General features: G+C 44.7%; 1 protein-coding gene across 1 annotated transcript; it reads left to right on the forward strand.

Annotated features, from left to right (window-relative positions):
* The first annotated feature begins 244 nt into the window (after positions 1–244).
* Positions 245–9,448, forward strand: LOC142584229 (peptidyl-prolyl cis-trans isomerase-like). Its single transcript, XM_075694385.1, has 5 exons — positions 245–529; positions 1,099–1,129; positions 1,263–1,448; positions 1,615–1,690; positions 9,096–9,448. Exons 1-5 carry the CDS (start codon positions 353–355, stop codon positions 9,229–9,231), a joined length of 606 nt encoding a protein of 201 aa, XP_075550500.1. The 5' UTR covers positions 245–352; the 3' UTR covers positions 9,232–9,448.
* The last annotated feature ends 927 nt before the right edge of the window (positions 9,449–10,375 follow it).

A 10,375-nucleotide genomic window follows, 5' to 3' on the forward strand; every position in this document is an offset into this window, starting at 1 on the left:
AATGAAAACCGAAACACTATTTTCCATCAAAGGAATCGCTGGCGATTACCGCGTCATCTGCCAGGTAGTACGCAAAGCTTAAGCGGAAAAGTACCCACCCATTTGGCTCTTTCCGGCACATGAACACTAAAATAAAACAGCCGCACGGCCGCACAGCGTATGCGCTGGGGACACGCGCGCGCGAAGATATAGTCCGTTATATTTTCGGATGTCTTGCTAAAAGTGCACTCTTGACAATAATAATAACTGCAGCTAAAGATAAAATTTGGTTACATTCGGAAGCGATAATTCTGATCTGAGAAGTAAAGTTGTTAAAAGCCTGGTAAGACCGGTTCGCAGCGACGCGTATATAATGGCCCACGTGCGTGTAGCCATAAGCCGTTTTTTCTCCCCGAAAGCCGGCATTTTGAAGTTACCCCTTATTCCGTTGAGTTGCAGCTTTGCGACAGCCGCCGGAAAAATGGGCCTTCCGAAGGTGTTTTTCGAAGTCACTGCCAACGGCGAGCCTCTGGGACGGATAGTAATTGAGGTAAGTTACTTTTACACGATTTGAGGATAACGCAAGGTGGTTTTTAACATGGAAGCATGCCGTCAATACTCGATTGAAGATATGGCGTTCTCGCCACTCACTGTTGTATTTAAAGTTACCTGTTCACTTCATTTAGCACCCGCGTTTCTACTTTTACTTATCTACTTTTAAACATTGTGTTTAATTGCTTGTGTTGTAGTTTTAGTGAGTTTTTATGCGTCATAATAATCTAGAGAACTTGCGTGGAAGGCATGTTTAGGCTTACGTTGATTGTCATTGTTTTAAGTTAGTGAAGTGTCACCCATCGGCGAAAAGTGCCATACCCCGAGTTTTCATAAACACTGAAGTGCTTATCTGTTGTTATGCAAAATGTGGCCGCTCGCTATGGCAGCTGAAAATATGTACGAACTCTTGCCGCCAAAATGATCGACTGCAGTCGGTGGTTGCGACATTGCGGCAATATTGCTTACTACTTTTCGCTGTAAAGCTGGTGTAATTTTTTCATTCTTGCCTTAAGCGCGTTAGGTGGTGCACTTCTACATTGTAATGTGGTTGCTTTCTTTCTTTAGCTGCGATCGGATGTGGCCCCGAAGACCGCCGGTAAGTTAACCCTAACTCATTGGTGTGAGTCTTCCAATTAAGGACACGTTGTGTCGTGGCTGCAAGCTGAGATGAGCGTCAGTAGTCGCAGAATGACTCATAGCGTGCGATTTCCGCGATTATGTTTCTGCAGAAAACTTCCGGGCTCTTTGCACTGGAGAAAAGGGCTTTGGCTACAGCGGCAGCACCTTTCACCGCGTCATCCCCAACTTCATGTGCCAAGGAGGGGACTTCACGAATCACAACGGCACCGGTGGCAAGTCCATCTATGGCGAGAAGTTCGAGGATGAAAACTTTGTCCTGAAGCACTCTGGACCGGGTAGGATTCTTGTCTTATCTTGCTCTTTAGCGCGATTTACTTTGTTCGGCGCCCTCAATTCGCAGTCGGCAAGGCTGATAACGACAGTCTCAAGCGTATCCGCCCCATGCAAGTGTCTGAACTGTTTTTTTTTTTTAACTTTTTTTCTTTTATTGTCTCAACACAGGTATTTTGTCCATGGCCAATGCTGGCCCCAACACTAATGGATCGCAGTTCTTCCTTACCACTGTGAGGACCCCTTGGTAAGTTTGTTTAGGTTTGCTCCGTCGCAATTGGAAATGCGAGCACGTACCATTATTAGCTATTTGAGTGCCTTTTCTCCCCCTGCAAGTATGCAGCGTTCATAGAAATTGCAAGGTTCTTTTTGTTCAAATGAGCATTAACAATGAATACCTCGCCCAGTGCAGCTTCTGTGCCCCAGTACCATACATCCTGTTGCCGAAGCTACAATGATATCTTGTAGCTTCGACATCTGGTGCCAAATCACAGCTGCGCCGAAACCTTGAGCATATTGCAATGGCCACAGGTTCATCAGACCAGTTTCTTGCACCATTTCATTTCCAAATTTAGTTCTCCATCTTGCTTTTTTTTTTTTTTTTTCAGTTGTTGACCTTTGTTCGCATGTTCCTCATTTAGTTTCAATGCATCACTTTTGCCATGAACAATGTTATCGTGACCTGCATTTCTGATGTAAATTTTCTAAATTCTGCGGCTTTGCGAAGACCCAAATACAATCTTTTTTTTCCTTTAGTGTCATTCCTTATTTTGTGTTTGTAGGTTACTCGGTACAAGCAGACAAATTTGATATGTTGCTTTGCAGCTAGCTTGTAGATTTTCCAACATCTGGGGGGTTTCGCAAAACATCTCGGAAGTTAGTCGTATCTTTCAGAGCAGTGTATAATTCAATTTTGCCCACTTTAGATGATTTATTAGGTGCGTTATGCAGAATGGTACGAATTGCAAACTTGGTACTTAAATTTTTTATTCTCGAAAATGACTGCCTCAATAGCCTGTTTGCTATAGGCTCTGTCCAGTGAACAGACAGCACCGCTGAGCAGAAGTGGTCCCGCACTGCTCCGTGGCAAGACGGTGGGAAGGTGGAAAGACATCATAATTTAAACTACATGCACATGTCTCCGAAAGCCGCACGTCTATCATCGATCCGTAGTCTGTGTGTTTGTGAAGATGCAGGCATGATCCTCTAGGATGTCGCAAATAATTCTTGCGGGGTTTAGGCCTATTAAAGGCATAGTAGATCACGTTCAACGCGGCCACAACCGTAGCTAGCCCGAAGTGTAGTCTCGTGAAGGAATATGCGTCGAACTGGCCGAGCCGCAGAGGCACCTTCCTTACACTTGCACCTTTTACTTCTGCTGTATTCATGAAGGAATAATGGCCAGAAGTGTAGAGCGCAGATTTCCCTTGCGTGGAGGCCATGTTGCATATTCTTCCCGCTATGGTGCTGCTTTGCTAAGAGTGCGAGTAGGTGGCAGTGGAGACATGAGCCGCAATTCTGTAGCAATGCCTTTACCCGATGCTAGTGCCTTTCCGCGCAGTTCGCGAGTAGCCGCATTTGACGCTTCGCCCATAATAGAGTGCAAAAAGGCATTAGCATCAGGAAAAGGCATCGCTACAAAATTGCGGCCCTTGGCAGACTGACTGCAGTCACTTGGCAGTTTAATTGCAGTTCCACGTGTTTCTGCGAAGTTTGCTGTGCTGATTATAGCATGCAGTGACCTGAAAAATGCTAAAGTCCCATTTCAAGGGCCAATCTATTGTCTGTTCAGAATCGCCTCTGAAAAGTCCTGTGCACACAAAATGCAGACTAGTCTCATTTGATTAGTGCTTTGTTTCTGCAATTTGTTCTAGAAATTGTGTGCAACTAGTGTCTCGCGTTGGCATGCGAAGAGCAATTGCTATTTTCCTTTCCACTGTTACTTAGCAAACGGGGATGGCTGCGGGGGGTGTAGTATCGTAGTAGAACGCTATGCAACTTGTCCGAATGTATTGCTCTGCCTCCCACCGTGGCAGGTCGAAGTCGGAGCAGTCATGTGCTTAAATAAAAAAAAAAGCCATGTTGCTGACATTCCAGACACTCTTATCTCAATGACATAAGCAACCACATGTGCCTGCATTCAGTGCCCCGCTTATTGTCTGTGGCCCAACTTGTTTCCAAATTGAAAAGCCAAGCAGTGCCCCATCTGTCGGAACAAGATATTGGAAGACTAGTGGGCAGTCCAAATCATCCGGGTGCCCGTGCCTAAGCATGAAGATTCATACAGAGCTGTCTCCACTAGGGGGTTGAGAGGTGACCACATGGTTAGGTACGGGGAGCTCATGACTCGCTAGATTGGGAAGGGCCTGGTGCCCCACTGATTCTATATGCGTGGCTAAATGTGTTCCAAGCTATCCAAACTGTCCACTTGCGAATTAAATCAAGATAAGCGCGTTTTGCTCTCCGTTCTTTATTTGGCAAATATTCTGAAGCAGCAGCTTGCCACGTTTGACTTGGTAAGTTTCCTCTGTCCCTTCACTATCTGATTATTTTCTGCCTTATCGTTTGCAGGTGTGCTCAGTTCCAGTATATTTATCTTTCCTGTGCACAAGGCTGGAAATGTAGCCATTCTGTACATTGTAATACCCTGTAGCAAAGATGTATTGCCCCTAGTAACTCTCTTACTCTTGTAGACTGTCGTGAAACATTCAGCTTCAGCAATTTGTGCGCTATAGGTGTAGTCGGTCATTTATTGTGCATACACAGGGTGTCCCAGCTTGCTTAAGCCAGAGTTTTAGAATATATGCGAATGCCACATGGATGGGCAGAACCAAGGGAACGTTTGCTGTCACTTGGAGATACTCAGATTATTTTTTGATCTACTTTATTACTTTAATTAATCACTTTAAATACTATAATTAGATAAAAAGTGTCAATGACAATTGTAGAGCGACATGAAAAACTCCCGATACAGCTTTCTGTTCCACGGTACACGGAACGGTTCTGTTCCTTGTATGTAGCACGTATTGAGCAACAGAAAGCTCTATAGCGAGTTTTTCAAGTTGCTCTACAATTTTCTCATTGGCACTTTCCATCTAATAATATTTGAGGTCATTAATTATGAAATTAAGCAAAACACAAGAAATAGTCGAACTATCTCCAAGCAATGGCAAACATTCCCTTGGTTCTGTCCAGCTACATGGCATTTGCATATTTCTAAACGCCTACTAAAGTTAGCTGCAACACCCTGTATAGTGCGCATATATTCAAGTGAGCATAAGTTTACGTGCCAGTTGGGGTAGATGTGTATAGACTGTGTGCAAAACTATGACAGGAAGCAGCACTGCTCCCTTTGTCATTGTTTAACGAGTGGTACTCTTGTCAGTAATCCGGGGCTGAGGCACTTTCTTTAAAGGTTAGCGATACAACACTGGCAGATGAGCCAATTTCTGTATTCTTGAAGAAAGCCGTACATCTCAAAGTACTGGTAACACGTACGGACAGTTGCAGCAGCGGTCCGTGAACTTCGCCATGCAGATTCATTCCATTCCTTAATATGCCAGCCACTATTTTTGCAGCCAACTATTGCACATGTCTTCAATCCACATGATTCAATCTGGCATGACTGGAGCACAGTGCGTTAGCAACCTGTTGCATTTCCGACAGCTGAACATACAGAAGCAAGTTAGAAGCGGTAATGGTTTCGTCTTTGTGCGCTATCGTTGAGTCCACGTGCGGTGCAGTGCAAAAAGGGTCAATAACAAGGGGTCTTTAACCCTTTCACTGTCAGACCCTTCTGGCCATGACCCCCCCCCCCCCCCCCCCCCCCCAGTGTCGGCTTGGTTTCAGGAAACGAGCATAACAGGGAATTAACATAGCAATTTATTTTTGATTATGATTGGTATACAAACAACATGGTCAATGCAATATGCACATTTCAGTGTTCTGCAGCTGTTGTTAGTAAACATCATCATCATCAGTCTGACTATAACATCCATTCAACATCCGAATCTCACTATGCGGAACTCTCCTCTTCCTTGCATGAGACTGTCCGAATTAAAGCTCGGCTCGTATTCTGAATCCGAATTGAGCCACCGCTCCAATGAGCAGACGAAAGTCCACGCGCTCGGCCATCCGAAAGTAACCGCGCGCAGAGAGGATGCGCTTTCAGTCGCCCGCACAACGGAGAGAAATGGGACGTCGCGTGATCAAGAAGACAGAGGGAGATGGAAAAAGGCTAAAATAAAGTTCGAAGGGCTTTACGTTTACTGCTGCAAGTCGGAAGCGAGGGTGCGGCGAGAGAGCGAAAGCAGCAATAGAGCCTCTCTTTTCGGAGAGGCAACGGCACAGCGCGTGCCTCTGAACTTGACGCGCTGTACCAGACACACCAACAGAAGAAAAAAAAACCTTCAAACCAGTGGAGATGGTAGACAACCCTTTAACCCATAACTATGCGCGCGCGCGGCGCATGACACAGCGAACATGGAGCCACCGCACCACTCAGTAAAGAGAGAGGCGCGAGTGGCAGTCGCACCGTACTCTTCAATACATGTACTGACACAGGTCAAGGCGAAAATACGAACTTGTAGAAAGAGCCAGCAGATGGCTCTTGTACCAGACACACCAACAGAAGAAAAAAAAACCTTCAAACCAGTGGAGATGGTAGACAACCCTTTAACCCATAACTATGCGCGCGCGCGGCGCATGACACAGCGAACATGGAGCCACCGCACCACTCAGTAAAGAGAGAGGCGCGAGTGGCAGTCGCACCGTACTCTTCAATACATGTACTGACACAGGTCAAGGCGAAAATACGAACTTGTAGAAAGAGCCAGCAGATGGCGTGGCCAGTCCAGGAGCGCCAGCTTTGCACTCAGGCGCGAAATTTTGAACGCACGATAGAGAACATACGGGTACGTCCGTGACAGCGAAAGGGTTAAGTTGTCTTTAAGGTAATGAACTGAAACTGCTTGACACTAGTTATTTCTCCCCAAGTGAATCTATATTAGAAAAAAAGATGCCTGGTGATGATTAATAACGACATTGTTTCGAAGAAAATGCATGTAAACTATGTTGGGAAAAAAATGGGTGGCTCTTCAGCTTGGAGTGCGATGGTCGCCCAGCCTACGCAGTTTGCCAATTTAATTATCGAGGCAGCTTGATAACTTGCTACACCCATCTCAAAAGCATGGCTCTCATTTGAGGCGTCAAGCTACGAAGATGATTTGTTTCTACATGAAAGCATTCGCAGTATTTTCAGTGCTATAGACACATTTAGTGACCGATGTGGCAGACTACGATAGTTCGGTCTGGTGTGCCAGTGTGGGACTTTGCCTAGCATATTGCGTTCTGAGCTCACTCATGCGGAAGCAACATTCTAATCTTTCATAGCCACCCTTCGAAAACGTTGACTTGTCACTCTTGCAAGCTTTTCTCAAGAAATGTTTGCTCTAAAATGTACCTGTAGCATCGAGTGGTTGCGACGGAGTTGGACTATCGGCTGAAATTTCTAGTCGACATGCATGGTTGTGAATTTAATACCCCCATGTTATACCATTTGTCCCACGTAGCTGGACAAGCCCGCAGTAATGTTCTCTGCCGTCACTTTGAGCAAGTCTGTTTGTATTTCGCCTTACTATAGTTACGATTTATTAATAAACTTCTCACATATTCAGAGCAAAACTGTCAAATTGTAAAACATCTGCAAAATTCCCAATCCAGCTTTCTGTTGCTATATGCTGTTCTTTCCAAGCCTGATGGCTCATTCACACCGGCGACTTGAGGAGGTCGCGCGACCATTTGCGACTCCCGATCAAAATGCGACCGAAGGCGACTGATGTTCACACCGGCAAGGCCGGCTGAGTGCGACCCACAAGTCTCAATCCCGGAGATTATCGTTCTCAGCAAGAACTCTCGGAATCTACGTGGAATTTGCCGCAACGCGGTAGGAGGCCAGATGTAGACATGTGAAAGATCACTTCCAGTGCACCGCTGATTGGTTAATCAGTTTTCTGACCACGGTCCGCGCGACTGGCCCAAAATCGTCACTTTTCGAGAAAGGCGATGGTTTGCGACCAACTTGGTCGCGCGACCACTGTCAGTCGCCGGTGTGAATGAGCCCTGACAGACCACTCCCAAATTGCAACAGACCATGCAACTAGTGTGGCTTTTTTTTTTTTTTCAGACTAATTTAATTACAATTTTTTAAAAATAAAATTGTCCGATTTGCTCCATGCAATGGCACACTTTACCTTGGTTCTGTTCAGCCACATGGCATCTGTATAATTTTACAATTTTGGCACAAGGTACATGGGACACAAGGCTTTCTAGATTTACAATAAGGATCATCATTTTGTTAATGCTGTGATTTTTGCTTGCACTTCAACAGGCCGAAAGAGATTGTTTTCAAAACAGTTATTGCTTCCTTCATAGGTAATGTAGCAGATTCTAATACAACATTTTCTATATCTAAGCGGCATTCGCTCAATATGTTCATAGCATCAAAGTAAATTTCATATATTGAAGAAAATGAATAACTGAAATGGGTCTCCAATTGGCTGCATCACTCCATTGCCTTCAAAATACGGCACTTGCTCATCATTTCCTCGATTGCATAAAAAAGCAGAGTTTCGAAAGAAGTATACTATCATTGGGAATATCAACCGCAAAACTTCACTGGTTTCATTTGCAAGTTTGTACATCTAAAGTACTGCTGTTTAAAGCTCATAAATGCTTGGCATACTCTCGTACCAGCCAATTCTCCCAAATTTCGCAGAAAAGTATGGTCTGTTCACGGAAGCTTTGCTCATTGGGCTCAAACCATACCCTTGGATGTATTCTGCCTTGAGTAAGCTTGTTCCGTGAAAGTCCCTGAAACATGTGAAATTGACAACAGCAAAGTTGCTGTGACCTAAAAACTTTGTTGCTTGTGTGTGTCCCACAAAAGGTCATGCTCAAGAGAAACTTCATAAAAAGTGCACTATTCCCCTTTCGACATTATGGTGTTGCCTCATTGCTTACCAGCAAGCGCAAGCATGCCAAAATTGCATTTGAGTTGGAACTTGCACATACGAAGTTCTTAGCGGGAAAATGTGGTCTTGCCAATTTCGTTGTGGCAGGATGTGACTGTACACGGTTCATGACCATTGTCTGCCATGTGCATCTGAAACAGAACCCCAGAATGGATACTGCTTTGTGACCTTCGCATTGCTGTGGCAACAGTGTGACATGCTCTCTTCAGCCAATCAAGCCAGAGTTTCTTTAGTGTCTGTTGTGAACACTTAGTCACTGAGCGAAAACATAACTGTGTACTGCAGTGTATCAAGTTTGGCGTTTGCTTGCATGTCGCTGATAAAAGCTTTTTATTTAATGGTTGGGCCCTTAAGACCTGTGCCCCCTTCCTGACCTGGCTTCACAAGAGGCAGCACTGTTGCTTCTTTCACAAACAGTAAGCAGAGTGTGGCTAAATTTGTTTCTGGGCATGCATTAGGTGAGCATGTTTCAGTCATATTTGCATAGTTCTGTACTAACAATTCCCAGCTGCCCTTAAAGCCTGCACATTAGCAATTGTTATCTCTGCCCATCTTTGTACCAAGGAAGTAGTGATATGTTGCCTTGAGCCTAAATTTTCTGCTCGTATCTCTCTCTACCAGGCTCGACGGAAAGCACGTGGTCTTTGGCTCCGTCGTTGAAGGCATGGAAGTCGTCAAGAAGATGGAGAACTTAGGTACCCAGAATGGCAAGACTAGCAAGAAGCTGGTTATTCAGAGCTGTGGTCAGCTGTGCTAAGCGACCATGTATTAGATGAGCAGCATTCACTTCTTTCATGCTCCTCCTTTGCAACACTGCAGCCACTTTTCCTTTGCCCCCTACTTCAAATAGGCAATTGGTTCTTATCTGCCTCGCCCTAAATTGCACCACTATTGGTATGTCTTATCTAATGTGGTTGTACTTGTGTGTTGCACACACTTGGTAAATGTGTCAATAAAAATCCATTTCCACCACACTTGCACTTGGCCTTTTGCTGCCACCATTGCGTTTTTTGCAATGGCTTTAAATCAAAGCTTTATTTCAGTTTGCAGTACAAACTGGGGGTAAGAGAGACAAAGCAGTCTATACAACCGCTTGACAAAGCTCTCAAAATGTGAATCTTTGTCAAGTTTCCCGCACACATTCCTTTAGTTCCCCCATGCGTGGGTGTTGTAGAGATTCTGCTGTTTAAAATTGGTCAAACTTCCTGTAACCTCTTCATTAGCTCAGACATCTCAAAACTACATAAACTTATAAGCAGCAAGAAATACCACTGTAGGAATTTTCTTGCCTGTGTGCTTTTAGCACAGATGCATTATTTTAAAATTTGGCAGATAGTCCTTCTATTTTATGAATACTGCAATCTCCACTTGGTGAATCAGGGTGGTACGAACATAACCCTTTCAGGGTCAATGACTTAGATATACGGCGGTGTGAACAAGTTCAAAATGGTCGATGCCGTATATTTACAGTGCCGTCTGTACATTTAAAAGGCGCACTAATTTCTTAACTCTTTTCTGTCATGTGCTGTCACTATATGGGAATACAGGGAAATTTTTTCGCCTGCCTCCCTCAGAGTTTTCGTTGCATGGTTTTAGAGCTAGTTTGCTCCTGCACATCTATATACTACGGAGCGGGCTGGTGGTGGTTTGGGTTTTGTTCTGGGTGTGGTTTCGGCTTCTTGCTGATGGCTATCTCGTTAATAATCGTTCAAAGGGTGACCACTTGTTTCTTGCTCGTTTAGTGCTCACAGAGGCCGCATAGGAAGGATGCCGCTGTGCATGCTTTTCGTTGTTTTTTGACTTGCGAAAACTAATTCCCTCTGGTTGGTGATAAGACGAAGGTTAGCAGCAGTTTGTCACACATTTTGCTTTTTTTAACGGGCACACAACCACAGTTCGCT

Source organism: Dermacentor variabilis, chromosome 1 (genome assembly GCF_050947875.1).
Source record: "Dermacentor variabilis isolate Ectoservices chromosome 1, ASM5094787v1, whole genome shotgun sequence".
Lineage (NCBI taxonomy): Eukaryota > Metazoa > Arthropoda > Arachnida > Ixodida > Ixodidae > Dermacentor > Dermacentor variabilis.

Coding starts and splice junctions, on each gene's coding strand:
- LOC142584229 (XM_075694385.1), top strand. CDS start 353: ATGGCCCACGTGCGTGTAGCCATAAGCCGTTTTTTCTCCCCGAAAGCC. Junction 1,130..1,262: donor TGTGGCCCCGAAGACCGCCG/GTAAGTTAACCC, acceptor ATGTTTCTGCAG/AAAACTTCCGGGCTCTTTGC. Junction 1,691..9,095: donor ACCACTGTGAGGACCCCTTG/GTAAGTTTGTTT, acceptor TCTCTCTACCAG/GCTCGACGGAAAGCACGTGG.